This window comes from Carcharodon carcharias, chromosome 14 (assembly GCF_017639515.1).
Source record: "Carcharodon carcharias isolate sCarCar2 chromosome 14, sCarCar2.pri, whole genome shotgun sequence".
Lineage (NCBI taxonomy): Eukaryota > Metazoa > Chordata > Chondrichthyes > Lamniformes > Lamnidae > Carcharodon > Carcharodon carcharias.
Genome location: NC_054480.1, coordinates 117,229,885 through 117,247,256, shown reverse-complemented (window position 1 = coordinate 117,247,256; position 17,372 = coordinate 117,229,885). Strand labels below are relative to the sequence as shown.

General features: G+C 43.4%; 1 protein-coding gene across 1 annotated transcript in view; it reads left to right on the top strand.

The window, feature by feature from the left end:
* fbn2b (fibrillin 2b) overlaps positions 1–17,372 on the top strand; it is a 207,746-nt gene that overhangs the window by 133,878 nt on the left and 56,496 nt on the right. Inside the window, exons 30-37 of the mRNA XM_041205515.1 lie at positions 1,154–1,279; positions 2,196–2,321; positions 4,210–4,332; positions 5,499–5,621; positions 7,819–7,944; positions 8,493–8,615; positions 12,833–12,955; positions 15,021–15,182. Coding sequence (XP_041061449.1) covers positions 1,154–1,279; positions 2,196–2,321; positions 4,210–4,332; positions 5,499–5,621; positions 7,819–7,944; positions 8,493–8,615; positions 12,833–12,955; positions 15,021–15,182 — 1,032 coding nt within the window. The remainder of the gene's footprint in view (positions 1–1,153; positions 1,280–2,195; positions 2,322–4,209; positions 4,333–5,498; positions 5,622–7,818; positions 7,945–8,492; positions 8,616–12,832; positions 12,956–15,020; positions 15,183–17,372) is intronic.

The window sequence follows — 17,372 nt, the reverse complement described above, 5'->3', positions numbered from 1 at the left end:
TCAAGGGCAGTTAGGAATGGGCAACAAATGTTGTCTTTTCCAGCAATGCTCACATCCTATGAATGAATTTTTAAAAGTCCAGACTTGAAACCTCATTTGTTGACTGATGGCTCAACAGTTTATGTTTCTAAAGAGTTGAGCTATTGTCTTTGAATCCTGTTACTTAAACCAAACCTGTTGAGGGATATGGGGCAAAGATATGTATAAGGAGTTAGGTACAGATCAACCATGATTCTATTGAATGGCTCAACAGGCACGAGAAGCTTAATGACTTCCTATGGCGAGAAACTTACCTACGTCGGGAGGGAGCAGGTGGGCGCGGACCAGATTGCTGCCTGCGATCGGCTGCACACTGCCATTTTACGTGGGCGGGCCAATGAAGGCTCATCCAGCATAAAACGTGTTCCATAGGGCCCAGCGCCACCTGTGCGGGGTTGGGGGGGAGGAGGGAGAATTGGGGCCTGCACTCTTTCGCGCATGCATGCGAAAGAGCACAGCAATCTCCCTGAGGCAGCTCAGTGCCTCAGGGAGATTAAGTACATATTGAATTTTTTTAATAAAGAAAGAGAAAAATTATTTAGACATGGCCCCTCATGGCTGGGGTATGTTTGTCAATTTAGCAAAATTTATTCATTGATTTTATTAAACCTTCAGGAAACGTCATCCCACCCGTGGATGAGGTTTCCTGAAAAACGCAAAGGCTGCTTAAGGTTGGACCTCATCATTGAGCCCGCTGAACAAAATATCTAAATGACGCGTGATGACATCAGGACGCACGCCAGACGCCATCGCGCGTCATTTTGCACGTCGGTGTGTCGGGCCCTTCCCCCACACGCCGACGGCAACTTTCTGACCTATGTTCTTATGCTTGGCGACGGGTGGAACTTGGCTGTTTCTGTTGCTGTGCTTTTATCAAACAAAGCAATAAATGAAACACTACATGGTGGATGGGGCTACCGTTCTTGGATAAGATGTAATCAGTTCCTTACAGCAGCACCCCCTCCGCTCACTGGAACAGACTATGATGTGTAGACATTCCCTGACCCACACAGGTCAGACAGAGGTTAAAGGATTACAAAAAATGAGATCTAAGTGGAAGAAATTGGTGTAAAGTCGAACATTTTTGGTGACCTATTGATTTTTATTTGTTCAGATATTGATGAATGTGAAGAGAATCCTGATATTTGTGAGGGTGGACAGTGTACCAACATCCCTGGGGAGTATCGATGCCTCTGCTATGATGGGTTTATGGCTTCCATGGACATGAGGACCTGTTTAGGTGAGAGCTGAAGTCCATTAGCTTTGTTAAAGCTTTACATGATTAGCAGCAGCCACATATACATCGAGAATAGTGCCATCTGCGTTTAGAGATAACAGGAGAATATTTCAGAATTATTGACTTTTTTTATGATTTTAATGATGTTGTCACTCTTCCATTTAAGGCCCAGTTCCCAGGTAACAGTAATCCAGGGCAGGTCACATGATGTGGACCACAGAAATTGACGGCACGTTGCTCACTACAGAAGGAGGCTAAGCTGGAACAAAGTTTATTTTTACACAAGGCCTCGAGGCCCATCATGAAACTGATAGGGTTTTAGTGTCTCCTACATACATAAGAAGGGAGGAAAAGGCAAAGTGATTCATGCAAAGCAGGGGCACGCACAAGTCATTTGGGAGAAGGATGCAATGGCAGTTTATGGGAGGTGAGAGAGTCAGTGGTGACTGTGGAGAAGGATGGAGTCAGTGACGAGTGGGGGGAGGGACAGAGTCAGTGGTGAATGAGGGGAGGGACGGAGACAGAGGTGAGTGGGGCGGAGGGATGGAGCCAGTGATGAGCAGGGAGAGTGACAGAGATAGAGGTGAGTGGGGGGGATGGATAAAGATAGAGGTGAGCTGGGGGAGGGATGGAGCTAGTGTTGAATTGGGGGAGGGACAGAGCCAGTGGTGAAAGAGGGAGGGATGAACCCAATGGTGTTTGCCGTGCAGTTGTTGCAAAACAGATTGAAAACAGCTAGTGTATGACTCATCTGTAACGAATTGAAATTGCAAAGCACAATATTTGAACTTAAGCTGCTACCCCCTCAGTACCAGCACAGATTCAACCTGCGAACCTGTGGCTTCTAATAACTTCTGGCCTGCTCCAATTTCGTTATTTAATGTGGAAAAAAATCTTTCATTTTGAACTTTCCTTCCAGATGTTAATGAGTGTGACCTGAACCCTAACATCTGTCTCCATGGCGACTGTGAGAACACCAAAGGCTCTTTTATCTGCCATTGCCAACTGGGATACTTTGTGAAGAAAGGAACAACAGGGTGCACAGGTGGGAACTTTAACTCTTCACTTTGTTCTCTTGCAGACTTTCCACTGATGTTCAAGCCCAATCTCTGCTCTGCAGTCAAATCAAAGGCTTTGTTCAGAGTTCAATGCAAGCATTATAAATCTTTCCAAGTTAGTTTAAAGTGGTCGAATTTTATTGTTTAAACCAGCAACATGCTGCCCTGCATACTCTCGCCCCTTCCTACATCCTCACTGTGTCGAAATCAAGGCTCGCCATAGCGTCTCCTCCTCAACTTACTTTTTCCCAGGATCTGAAACCTTGAAACTCCTTAGCCCTGATTTTAACTTACTCAAAACTCATTCACTTATCCAGAGTTAAAATTGAGCTCCTTGTCTCCCTCACTCTTTCTTTCTCCTAAATTCTGCTTTATCCCATGAGATGGTGCCAGGCTGATATAGCAGCCCGTACCTCTGCCCCGGCAGTGTACCTGAGCTCCAACCTCAGAATATGGTCTCTCGTGTGGTATTTTTCACTTCCTACACCAGCCATCCTAGGGCCTATCAGAGTGAAATCCTTGACTTAGGGCCTAATTAGAAGTATTTTATGCTCACTAACAGTTAGGTTGAGACCAGAGGCAAGAGTTCCCCTTTCCCTGGGGTGCACTCAGACTAACACCCCCACAATGCTGTCATGGGATTTCCAGAGCTTTCTCAAGGAATAAGCTTAAAGTTGATGCAAGCCCAATGTAAGCATCCAAATGAGACAGGTTGTTCCTGGCCTTTTACCTTACTTCCCTCTATCCATGTTTCCTACATTACATCTGTGACTACAGGTGGAATTTTACAGCCCCCTCCCACCGGCAGGATTTTCCAGTCCCGCCGAAGTCAATGGACTTTTGAAGAGCTTGCCGCATTTTACATCCCCATCCCCACCACGACAGGGCTGTAAAATTCCGCCCTGGACTTCAAAGAGCTTCATTGGCTGTATAGTGCTTCCAAAAATCTGAGCTAGTGAAAGGCGCTGTATACATGGAAGACTTTCTTTTTGGACATCCACAATTGAAAGGATAATGAAGACATAGAGAGTGTAGCATTCACAACAATGATGCCAGGGTTGGAAATCTATAGATATAAGGAGGTACTTGAGATATTGGGATTATTTCCAATAGAACAAACAAAGCTACAAGGAGAGTTAATACAGATTTGTAAAATTCTAAAGTGTTTCTCATAAGGTGAACAGGGAAATACTAATTCATCTGTTGGAAAGGTCGGTAATAAGCAGTCATTAATCTTAAATTGTCAATAAATGGTTGGTTAGAAAAGTGTCTTCAGGTAGAATGTTTCGGGATGATCCACCAGAATTAGTTGAGGCAGAGACCATCAAATCTTTTCAGTGGAAAATGAATAGCTATTTGGAGCAAAGGAAAATCCAGGATAAGAGGGAGAGAGTGGAGCAGTGGGATCAGATTTTGGATCGCCCTAGCAAAGAGCCGGACAAGTCAGTTATAAAATTCTATGGTTTTAAATCTCCAATGAGCCTTGTGCCCAGTCTTACAGCACTCATTCCATTGACTGATCACATTGCGCCAATTTGCAGCACATTGGGTGATTTCCCTGACCTTAGCACCCCTAAGAGTTGTATCATATTAAAAAAAAATGAGATCAGCGCTTAATTTAGAAAAAGTAATGAATCAGGATTTTACTCAGAATTTTTTTTTAACATTGTCTAATCTGTACCAGAACTTCCAACAATACTAATGCATTCTGGAATATTTTGTCATTGAAGCAAATTAATCTGTACAAAATATGGCAAATTAATCCTTCATTCTCTGAGGTAAATTTGCTATTTTGGGTGATTCTATAGTTGGAATGTTCCTGGCCTGTAAGCACCATTCAAGTTTTGCCACTCAAAGCTTCTTCCACTTTTTCAGATATTGACGAGTGTGAAATTGGAGCTCACAACTGTGACATGCACGCCTCTTGTGTAAATGTGCCAGGGAGCTTCAAGTGCAAGTGTCGTGATGGATGGATTGGAGATGGACTTGAGTGTATCGGTGAGTTTATCAATGCATTCGGGTTTTCTTCAGTTGACTTGGGGAAACCAACTTAATTTTCAACAAGAAGGAGAAAATGAAATCGGAGAGATTCTGTCTTAGCACTTTCTTCAAGCAAGGCATTCCAAGTCAGGATGGTGTATGACTTGGAGGGGAACTTACAGATGGTGGTGGTCCCATGTGCCTGCTGCCCTTGTTCTTCCAGGTGGTAGAGGCAGTGGTTTGGGAGATGCTATTGAAGATGTATTGGCAAGTTGCTACATTGCCTCATATAGATGGTATCCACTGCTGCCTAGTGTGCTGGTGGTGGAGGGAGTGAATGTTTAAGGAGGTGAATGGGATGCTGCTTTTACCTTCACAAAGAGCTGAATTTAAGGAGCCTAACAGTTAAATCTATGCCAGCTTAATTATAATTACAGTCTGTTACCCAGGTTAACTGTGCATGAAGTACCTGTGACTTTGTGATTAAAGGGCTGGTGTTTAATGGGTTAGAGTTTGGTGACCCTGTTTTTTGATTTGCTTACTTAAAGGGCATAGTCATATAAATCACATCATCATATCACATCTGTGTGAACTCCCTGTGATTGTAACAATGGATGGCTCTCCTTGTCCCACACCCTCTCACCAGCCCCACCCTCCCAACCTCACTGGAGATTTGCTGCTGCTCATTCAGGAAGTTGCCCCCTCTCCCATTTCTCCAGTGTAGCTGTGTAATATGAGGCCACAAAGGCCTCAGGTGCCATACCCAGGCTGTGCTGTTACCCAATCGCAGCCTGTCACAGTGTTTGGGATGGAACAATTGGCCTCAGCGCCCTGAAGCTGCAAAGATGGAAGATAAGCCAGGATGCCAATAAATATTCATATTTATAAATATTCACACTTAATTTATTTGAATCTGAACATATAAAAATAAAACCTGAAGCTTAAAATGTTGCAGTGACTATAACATTGTGGGGTATTAACATATTCAACTGCTGTTCCTCTCTGTTATATTGTAACCAAGGCACTCGATTGAGATTAAGACACCTCCGGTGAAGTGCTGAGGAACAAGAAAGTTCCGGCTCTTACCATTAGTTGGTTGCTGGGCAAAGCCTCATGGAATGATGGATTTGTGTGTTCTTGGGATTTGATTTACGATGACCTTTGATTTGATTTTTCCATTGCAGATCTGGATGAGTGTGCCACTGAGGAGCACCAGTGCAATCCCAGTGCCAACTGCATGAACACACCAGGCTCATATCGCTGTGCCTGTAAGGATGGTTTCAGTGGCGATGGCTTCAGCTGCTCAGGTAACAAGTCTCAGCAAGAAGGTGAAAAAGAGACAGGCTGAACTGTTGCAGCTGGTCTGGGATGTTGCGCTGCTCCATGCTGTGAAAGTGTGGGACAGTTGCTGAGTCTGGTGACCAGTTGTTAAACTGAGGCATCGTTTATGTGACTTTGGGTCTATTTTACCTGCTCTTGTCTCTGGTGCTGTCTTTAGGGCCTTGTGACCCTTTAACTTCCAAACAATCTGCACTAAGTACTGATGTCACCAGAAGTTGTAGGAGCCACCTCGATGGGAATTCTCCCCCGTTTCCCACCCCTGACCTCCCTCAATCTTTCCAGGCAGTGGTGCTGCCAGACTTTTCCCATCTCTTGGCAAGCTCAGTCTGGTTATCAGAGATGTAGGGCTGTGATTCAGGCTTACCCAGGTGCTTTATTTTTCCTGCCCAGCCAATGATGAGTGCATTTCACAACTCAATTAGCAACCAGGGGTATTCAAGTAGAGTCACCTGCAGAAGCAAACAAATTGTTTGTCAATCCTAGTAACAAAGGGTTAAACGGACAGGCAAATTAATTGAGTTTGTTTGACTGGCTTTTTGCAGGCACTATTGAAAAGGAGTAGCTCTCCATTCTCTAACGCACAGCTCAGTTTGCAAATATGTAGGTGGCTTACCCATAAAGCAGAGAATTGGGGCAAAATTTTTACCTCATCGGGCGGGCCTGGGAGCGGCTGTACAATGGTCCACCACCCGCGATCGGGCCTCGACTGCGATTTCACGCTGGCTGGCCAATTAACAGCCAGCCAGCATGAAATTCACGCTGAAACACTTAGCGCTGCTGGGGTAGCGGGGGCAGGATGGAGGGGGCGAGGAGGTGAGTGCTGAAGTCTGTGCATGGGCGTGGGTGCGCCGAGTGAAAGCTCCCAGAAGGCACAGAGCTGCCTTTAACATTAAAAATAAGGATTTCAAAAATAAGGAAAACATTTCCCCTCATGTTCATGTGACTCTGTCACATGAGCAGGGACATGCTAAAAATTATTTTTAAAAATTTTTATTGTTTTTTTTATTTACTATCCGAAACCTCATCCCATCCATGGATGAGGCTTCATTAAAAATGCAAAGGCTATCTGGCCTATTTGCCCACCTGCCAACCAAACAGCTGGACGGGCAGCGAAAAATTCAATTTAATTAATTGATTAAGGGCCTTAATAGGCCTCTTAATTGTTAGTAGATGTGTTGCTGTCTCTTGCGCGCACTCGCCAAGCGAAATGTCACAAGAGTGTGCAATGACGTCAGGATGCTCGCCCAACATCGCACACTATTTCACTCCCGTTCGGGTCATGCATGTACCTGCCCGACAAAGGAAAAATTCTGTCCTTGGTATGAAGTGTCTGATCCTGCAAAGTCTTGGCTTTTCCAAAATCAATCTAGGAGATAAAGACATTGTATTCGACTCAAACAAAAAGCAGTAAGTACCATAACAGGTACCACAAAGACGTGCCATTTGCCACCCGTGGTGTTTGACAAAACTTGTCTATGTTAGGGCTGTCTTGCTTAGATTATGCCACTGCTTCTAACACAGAAATGTGCTCTGTACTCATTTCCCATATCCAGTCGTCTGCTAATCAACACTATTGACCCGATAGAAGACAATACCACCCTAAAACAATCTGTCTTTAGGCAGGTTGCAAAGAGCAGACCCATAAACTACAGGCAGAAATGAACCATTTGTGTCCCAGTAGTTTTCTATCACCTCTCAGTAAGGCAATTTTCCAGCTATCTAGTCCAGTTAGAATTGAAATATCACATTTTTTATGGAATTTCACTGGTAACTGACTTTGTGTTCTCATTGAAGCTGTGGATTTTGGTCCACAGTATTCATGAAGCTCAGTCAATATAAATGGAGAGGATCCTCCAACACTGGGACTCCTGTAATATAAATCAGTAAATTGATCAGTATGATTTCCAGGCCATAGAAATAACTTGCCGAGTATTTTCCCTCATCCACGGGTTAGAGTAGAAAATGAATAACAAAGTTATAGCAGGGAGGATGAGCGAGGATTTTCTGTAACTTACAGGGTATTACCCTGTGTCTACCTGAGCATTTCCCTGTACATACTCCTATTAGCCAAGTAACCTGGAGGAAGTGCCGGAAGGAAGCCCCTGGAGTATGGACTGTACCGCTGCTGTTCACTCTGTGCTTCTGACCTGTTTTTCTGCGCAGATGTGGACGAGTGTGCAGAAAACGTGAATCTGTGTGAGAACGGGCAGTGTCTGAATGCTCCTGGGGGATACCGCTGTGAATGTGAAATGGGATTCACACCAACCGAGGATAGCAAGGCATGCCAAGGTAAGATTGTAAGAAAGGCTTCTCTAGGAAGCCACAAGACATTCACATTCTAGTGAATGTCCAGTCACTTTACTCACAACATTAGTAACATGCAGTAGCTCAGATGGTCAGAAGCAGACTCACCACATCCTGGCAGTAATTTGGGCTCTTTCACCTGCTGACTTTGGCCTTCTCTTTGTTTCTTCAGTGATTGTACAGACCTGATTATTGAACTTGACAGATACTTGTCAGATTAATAGATGCCCATTTGTAATAGAAACTGAGGATGCTGATGACTAACAAGATGTTTGCCATAGTTCCTGTTTCTCTCGCTAATAGTTTTAATCTTTTATCTGGAGATACCTAATAATGTTGATCCACTGTAATCAGTCCAAGAATTTGTTAGCAATGGTTTTCTGAGCACATCTGTTGATAAATAATGCTGATTGTTTTCAGGGATCCTATGTGTCTAAGACCCCTGCTGCTTTCTTTGATGTGACTCAGTGCATAATGGATGCGTCAGACCTTGCCTTGCAATGTTCCATAATACCCCTTTGCGTTTTCTTCAGATATTGATGAGTGCACCTTCCAGAACATTTGTGTTTTTGGCACTTGCCAGAACCTACCCGGAATGTTCCGCTGTGTTTGTGATGACGGCTACGAGCTGGATAGAAGTGGGGGCAATTGCACAGGTGAGCTCAAACTGACAATGGATGATTTCTGCATTCAGTCTCATTAATAGTTGGCCTTTAATGGATCAATGCCACATCTAGTCTAATTAATCAATCTGACGTTAACTAATCAGTGCCACATTTAGTCTCTGATAAAAATGGATGGTTAGGCTTTGTGATATGTAAGGAATCGTTTTGTGATTTATAAGTAATTAGAATTAAGCAATAAATTCTTTATCTTTGTAAAATATCTAAATATTGTATTAGCAGCGCACAGAGACTATCTCACATGCCTTGACCTTCAATAATTCTTGACTTTGATTTAACTTATGAGCTTTCTTATAAAAGATCTGGCCTCACAGGCTCTCCACAGATCTAATAAGTCACCATGATTGTGCTGCTTCAAACTTTACAGTGGAAACGTCAGGAAACAGTGAGTTATAGAAAATAAATGGTTCAGTCAGGCAACTGATTCAAACACATAGTTAATGCAGCTATCTTGTAATACAGGATCTGGTAATGTGTCATGAAGCAGGTTTAATAAATGATCTCAGAGTAAAAGATCCACTAGGAAACAGTGACCATAAAATGGTGCAATTTAGCATTCAGTTTGAGAATAAGAAACCTCGGTCAGAAACAACTGTACTAAGCTTAACTCCAGGGTAATAATAAAAGAATGAGGGCAGAGTTGGCTGGAGTGGACCGGGAAAAGAGTTTGGCAGAAAAGATGGTTGATGAACAATGGCACACATTTAAGAAAATAGTCCATGACTCACAACAGAGATATATCCCAGTGAGGAAGAAGGATTCTAGGAAAGGAATAAACCAACCATGGTTAACCAAGAAAGTTAAGGATAGTATCAAATTGAAAGAAAAACATGTAATGTGGCAAAGATTAATGGTAAGCCAGAGGATTGGGAAAGTTTTAAAAACCAACAAAAGATGAGCAAAAAAATAATAAAGAGAGAGAAAATAAACTTTGAGGGTAAACTGGCAAGTGATATAAAAGTGGACAGTAAGAGCTTCTTGAAATATATACAAAGGAAGAGAGAGAGCAAAGTGAACACAGGCCTCTTAGAGAATGAGGCAGGGGAAATAATAATGGGGAGCCAGGAAATGGCAGAGGAGTTGAATAAATACTTTGTATCAGTCCTCACTGTAGAAGATACTGATTGTGTTCCAAAAATATAAATAATCAAGGGGCAAAAGTGGAGAGGAAATAAATAAAATAACTATCACTAAAGAAAAAGTACTAGGGAAACTAATGGGCTAAAGGCCGATAAGTCCCCTGGACCTGATGGGCTGGATCGTAGGATATTAAAGGAAGTAGCTAGAGAGATAGTGGATGCACTGGCAGTAATCTTCCCAGAATCCTTAGATTCTGGAAAAGCCCCAGAAGATTCAACAGCTGCCACTATAACATCCTTATTCAAAAATGGAGGGAGACAAAAAACAGGTAACTATAGTCCAGTTAGCTTAACATCTGTCATTGGGAAAATGTTAAGAGTCTATTATAAAGGATGTAATAGCAGAGCATTTAGAAATGCATAATATAATGAAGCAGAGTCAGCATGGTTTCATGAAGGGGAAATCATGTCTGACAAATTTATTAGAATTCTTTGAGGAGGTAACAAGCAGGATAGATAAAAGGGAACCAGTAGATGTAATATATTTGGATTTCCAAAAAGCATTCGATAAGGTACTGCATATAAGGCTACTTAATAAGGTAAGAGCCAGTGGTGTTGAGGGTAGTATATTAGCATGGATAGAGGATTGGCTAACTAATAGAAGACAGAGAGTTTGGATAAGGGGGGCATTTTCAGCTTGGCAACCTGTAACTAGTGAAGTGCCACAAGGATCAGTGCTGGGGCCACAATTATTTAGAACATATATTAATGGCTTGGATGAGGGAAGTGAATGTACTATCACCAAGTTTGTGAATGACACAAAAATAGGTGGGAAGGCAAGTGGTGAGGATGACACAGAGTCTACAGAGGGATATAGACAGGTTAAATGAATGGGCAAAACTTGGCAGATGGAATATAATGTGGGAAAATGTGAGGTTATGCACTTTGGCAGGGAGAATAGAGGTACTGAATATTATTTAAGTGGAGAAAGACTGCAGAAAGCTGCAGCACAGAGGGACTTCTGGGTCCTCGTGCATGAATCACAAAAAGCTAGTGTACAAGTTCAGCAGGTAATTGGGAAGGCACATGGAATGTTGGCCTTTATTTCAAAGGGAATGGAGTATAAAAATAGGGAAAAGCAAAATACTGCAGATGCTGGAAACCTGAAACAAAAGCAGAAAATGCTGGAAAAACTCAGCGGGTCTAGCAGCATCTGTGGAGAGAGAAACAGAGTTAATGTTTCAATTCCACATGACCCTTCAGAGCCCTGAAGAAGGGTCATATGGACTCGAAATGTTAACTCTGTTTCTCTCCACAGATGATGCTGGACCTGCTGAGTTTTTCCAGCATTTTCAGTTTTTGTTTTGATAAAAATAGGGAAGTCTTGCTAAAACTATACAAGGCACTAGTTAGACCACACCTAGAATACTGTGAACAGCTTTGGTCCCCTTCTCTAAGGAAAGATATATTGGCATTGGAGGCAGTCCAGAGAAGGTTCACTAGATCCCGGGTATGGAGGAATTTTCTTATGAGGAGAGGTAGAGTAGGTTGGGCCTGTACTCACTGGAGTTTAGAAGAATGAGAGGTGACCTTATTGAAACATATAAGATTCTTAGGGGTCTTGACTGGTGCTGAGAGGCAGTTTCACCTTGTGGGAGAGTCTAGGACCAGAGGGCATAATCTTAGAGTAAGACAGAGATGAGGAGGAATTTCTTCTCTCAGAGGGTAGTCAATCTGTGGAATTCTTTACCACAGAGGGTTGTAGAGGCTGGGTTGTTAAGTATATTTAAGGCTGAGGTAGGCAGATTTTTAATCAGTAAGGGAATCAAGGATAATGGGGAAAAGGCTGGAAAGTGGAGTTGAGGAATGTTAGATCAGCCATGACTTCATTGAATGACAGAGCAAACTTGATGGGCTGAATGGCCTACTTCTGTTCCTACGTCTTATGGTCTATGGTCTAACAAAGAGAAGAAGACACTGGGGATTGAAGCGCAGACTCTGGAACTGTAATCACAAGATCGAGTTTCACCCTAATGACGTGTGTGACAATATTATAGCCTCATAACTCAACCTCAGCCATTTGGTGTTGTCTATGAATATGTCAGCTGTAACTCAGTGTAGCACTCTTGTCTCTAAGTCAGAAGGTTGTTGATTCAAGTTCCACTCCAGAGAGTAAACAAAAAATCTAGGCTGACACTCCTATGCATTACAGAGGGAGTGCTGCACTATTAGAGGTGCCGTCTTTCAGATGAGATGTTAAACCAAAGTCCTGTTATTCCTCTCAGTGGCCATAATAAATCCCATGGCAGTGTTTTTGTTGAAGAGCAGGGGAGTTTGCCCTAGTGTTCTGGCCAAAATTTATCCCTCAATCAACATAACAGCAAACAGACGATCTGGTTATTTATCACATTTGTTGTTTGTTGCACCTTGCTGTGCGCCAATTGGTTGCCATGTTTCCTACAATATAAAAATGACTATACTTCAACAGTATTTCATTGGCTGTAAAGCTTTTCGGGGCGCTCTGAGGTCATGAAAGGTGCTACTTAAATACAAATCTGGGAAAGTTAAAAAATCCTGGTGATTTAGTTGATGCATGGACATAGTCCATTTGAATGCCAACATCGTGGTGAGGGTGGAACAGGCAGACAGTGAACAGACACCTGAGGGACAGCCAAGCCTGGAGTATGATCACATGTACCTGATGGTCAGGGTGAAGTAACATAGTACAGCCTAGAGCAGCACTCATTCAGCTGCAGTTGATCACCAGGAACAGAGGAGTGAAGATTAATAAAAACATCATAGGGTCAGCTAAATCTAAATGTATTCCATATCCATCAAGTATATTAAGCATATAAAAGAGAAAGAAAGTCATAAATTTGCAAGATTACCTACAAGATCACTGAATGGCCTATTTCTGTGCTGCACCTTACTATGATACACTGATGTATTGACTGAATAATAACTAATCATACAAGGAAGCATGCATTACTGAGATGGTAAGAAATGAGTTTCAGAACCTGATTGATGATGGATTAATAATTGACAGTTAATCAATTGTTTGATGGATTGGATGATTCATTGTTTAATGATTCACTGAATTTACGTTCACAGATATCAATGAATGTGCTGACCCCGTGAATTGCATCAATGGCCTATGTGTGAACACCCCTGGGAGCTACCTGTGTAACTGCCCAACAGATTTTGAGCTGAACCCCACAGGGGTTGGCTGTGTGGGTAAGTCTTATTTCCACTTTTGGATGATTTATTGACAGTAACATTTAATGTTTTCATGGAAACAGAAGCACTAAATTATAGAATAAATAAATTGTAGAATAAATTATAGAATATGGCAGTTGCTGGTGAGAGCACAAGTCTCTGTCATCGGGGCAGAGGTGCTCAGAGATGGGTTATCATAGCAATGAATCTCATGCCTAGTCAGTCATTTGAATTCAATTCACAGGCCTCGTCTTGGTATATTATGATGGTATAAAAATGGAATTCTCCAATCCAGTGGTCCCTAAGCTAACTCAACCAAGGCTATCATTTTCCAAGCTATGCTCACTACAAATCCCAATCTGATCTGGTATAAAACATTGGCAATGTTACAGGATTTCCATTACTCCAGGAATTAGAGGAGATAAAATCCAATCTTCTGTCTCCATGATAGAGTGGTGCTTAGGGCAATTAACAGTTCCCCAACCCCACCCTCATAAGTCCTTCTTCAGTCTTATACAATCTTACGTACCATGAACACTACCCATCCAGTTAATCTCTTTCCACAGCCCATATATTCCTTAAACTATCAGGGACTGTACCCCTTCTACCATTTAATCTTCCCAGGCAAAGTTCTGAACACTCCCTCATAAATAAACATTCAATATATTCACCCATCCTCACATCTCGGTTGTTCATTTCTGACTGCCTCCCATCCACTCAAATAATTGTCTGCTCTTCCACACCAAAGGCGTGCTCAGTAACAGGCTGATACTTAGTGCCTTGAATGTGGGATGGAGCAGTTTCTTTTGGCTGTTTCTAACTTACTGCTGTCAATGGGTGATTGGGCCCATTACTCCCATTACTCCTATGTCAGACTCTATTTAATGTAAAGAAAATATTTAGTTGTTGATTAAAGAATTGTTGTCCTTCAGGAGATAGCGACTTCACCTGTCTTTGGCTTGATGTGTTATACATAAGGTTGATAATTGTATCAACTTCACAAACATGACCAGGATTCAAATCTTCAATTAATTTTCACACACGCACACACTATGCACATGCACACACACAAGCATACACACAGTCATGCATGTACATCCACATGCAAACCAAGGTCTAATATCTGAAGTGAAACAACAATTTACTTGTACTTCTTTCAATTTAGTATATTTGCTGCTCACAATGTGGCCTCCTCTGTATTGGGGAGACCAAACGTAGGCTGGATGACCACTTTGCAGAAAACTTCCATTCAGTCTGCAGGCATATCCCCAAGTCCAGTCACCTGTCATTTTAATTTTCCACTTGGCTCCCAATCTGACCTTTCTGTCTTTGGCTTCTGCAATGTTCCAATGAAGCTCATCATCAAAGCTTGAGGATTCTTTCATCTGGGCACTTTGCAGCCTTATGGACTCAACACTGAGTTTAACAATCTTAAATCATTACCTCTGCCCCATTTTGTTTCCTTTTTCTCAATGTTTTATTTCATTCTTCCTTCTCCCTTCCTTCCTTTTCTTTGCTTTCCAAAAGCAGCTATTCAGGATCTTGCCATCACACCTTCCCTAGACACATCTTATGTTTCTTTACTTCCATTGCCACTTCCTTTGGCCTTGCACATGCAACCTTTTGTCATTTAATCTCTCCTGCCCTCCAACTGATCATAGACCTTTCTTTTGTTCTTTTTCCACCCTCCTCCTTTTAACATGGTCAAAACCTAATATGTTTCTAACTTTTCCCAGTCCTGATGACAGGTTAGTGACCTGAGACGTTAACTCTGTTTCTCTCTCCACAGATACTGCCAGACGTACTGAGTATTTCCAGCATTTTCTGTTTTTATTTAAAATATCTGTAGGGTTGCCTCACCCATCCCCCAGTGAAGTCACACATAAAATGACAGCAATGTGGAACACCATACACATTATATGGTTCACAATCTCTTATATAAAAACTATATTGGACATTCCTGTTTTTTTTTCTGCTGCCTCTGTAAGACTACATTCTGAAATATCCCTCTTGATGATTCTCTGGTACGCTCCCTGTGTGGGTCAATGTATAAGCTAACCACTTATGTTTTGCTTTATTACAGACACGCGTGTTGGTAACTGCTTCCTAGAGACATTGCCAAGGGGAGATGGTGGCATTTCATGCAGTGCAGAGATTGGCGTTGGCGTCACTCGAGCCTCGTGCTGTTGTTCCCTGGGAAGGGCTTGGGGGAACCCTTGTGAATTCTGCCCCCTGGTCAACTCAAGTAAGTACAACCAATGTAATTCAGGTACTTTGGCCATACCTTTGTGGGGTGGTTGTGAAGATGGAAGGAGATTTAAATGGAAATTATGTAAGGAGAAATCTAACATTTCATGAAGCCTCCCTCCGAAGACTGGTTCAGAGAAAAACACAATGGATTTTCTTGGGATTACGTCCTTGTCATGTGCTGTGGAAGTTAAATATTTCTGTATTTTCTAATGAGCCATGCGTATTGCCGGATACTGAAATTTTATAACATCACGAGCAGCAATGTCAAGCCAGCACCTGCCCAGATCCTTCAATCCCTGCTCCATCTTGAGTTAGTGGTCACAGTAGGGCATACTATAATTTGACCTCAGCTCCCCTGGTATTTGGTTTCATGCCCTGGATGTACTATCCAGCCGTCACCAATACAAAGCAGGAGTTGGCACTTTCTTAGTAGCAAGCCACCATCTTGAATCACAGTCTCCTTTACTGATTGCACTCGGACTGGCTCTAGACCAGAAGGAAGCAGTTTGAAATAAAGGACAGGTTATAATATGGGTGTCCTGTACCATTTACATTTGTAATGACTGAAATCAAGTTTCAAGGCACGAATGTAATCCTAGCTGAGCAAAGATTAAACAACGATGCAATAGAGAGAAATAAGAAAGGTTGACAACAGAGAGAAAACTTGGAGAAAAAAGGTAAGAGAGAGATGGAAGGCTGGAAATAAGGGGCAGAATTTTTTATTTGTCCAGCAGGCGGGCGTATGCCTGACCCAAACGGGAGTAAAATAGTGTGTGATGACGTTGGGTGAGCGTCCCTCGCACGGAGTGGCACCCGCCATTAATTAAGCGGCCACTTAAGGCCCTTAACAGTCCTATTGACTGTGATTTTTCCTTGCCCGTGCGATTTCCTGATCATCACACGGGCAAAATGGGCAGGCGGCCAACCGACATTTTCACAAACCTCATCCAAGGGTGGGATAACAAGGGTCCGCAGCATTACCAGTGTGAATAGTGAGCAGTTTTGGAGATAGTTTGCAGCTGGTTGTTTATTGGTACTTGGCAGCTTCATTTCAGGACTCATTGCTGTCTGCCAGGCCCCTAGAGGATTCAGATAGTGTGGACTGTTCCAGGAATCAGAGAGCCTTCCCTTACCCTGGTAATGGGGATTGTGGTCTTCCTCCTCTGAGGAATAAGAGAGAGGCAGAAGGCAGAGGAGGCCATGTGTCCCTATGCAGCTTCCAGAGGAGGGACATATGGGGGGAGAGGTACAGACACAAGGAGTGCAGGGCCAGCATGTAGTCCAAGGAGGAAGGGGCAGCAGAAGATGCCACTCTCCTGCTGCCAGAGTTTACAGACAGCGATGCAGCTACCTCATTATGTCCAAGGTGCAATGCCAAAGGAGGCTCTGCCTCTCAAGAGAGACTGTGACCTCCATTTGCCAGATGATTGGGTCTGAGATCAGCTCTGACTGTTTGTGTGGAGACCCCATGCCAGTGGCTCTGAAGGTCACAGTGGCCCTCAAATTCAATGCCGCTAGCTCTTTCCAGGGCTCAGTGGGGGATCTCTGTGGAGTGTCCCAATCAGCTATCCACAGTTGCGTCAAGTTGGTGACCCGCACTCTGTTCAGGCAGGTACTGACCTTTATTCTTTACCGTGCGGGTGAGGCCAGCCAGGCTGAGCAGTCCAGACGGTTTGCAGCGATTGCTGGGTTCCCCCATGTCCAGGGTGCAGTCGACTGCACACATGTGGCCATCGGGGCACCAGCGGCCCACTGGGTGCCTTCATCAACAGGAAGGGATTCCACGCCATGAGCGTGCAGAAAGTGTGTGACCACAGGATGCAGATTCTGCAAGCCTGTGCAAGGTACCCTGGCAGCTCTCATGATGCGTACACCCTGAGACACTCCCAGGTGCCGAGGTCGTTCAGTGCTCCAGCCCGACTGGATGGATGGCTGCTGGATGACGAGGGCTGTCCGTTGAAGAGGTAGCTCATGACGCCTCTCTGCCACCCAAGATCAGAGGCAGAGAGGCTTTACAATACGAGTCATGCCTCCACAAGGGCAGTGGTAGAGAGGACCATAGGTCTTCTCAAGACGCGCTTCCGATGCCTGACCATTCGGGGGAGCACTAGAATACCCCGCAGAGCGGGTGTCACTGATCGTGGTTGCATGCTGCACTCTCCACAATCTGACACTGGCAATGGGG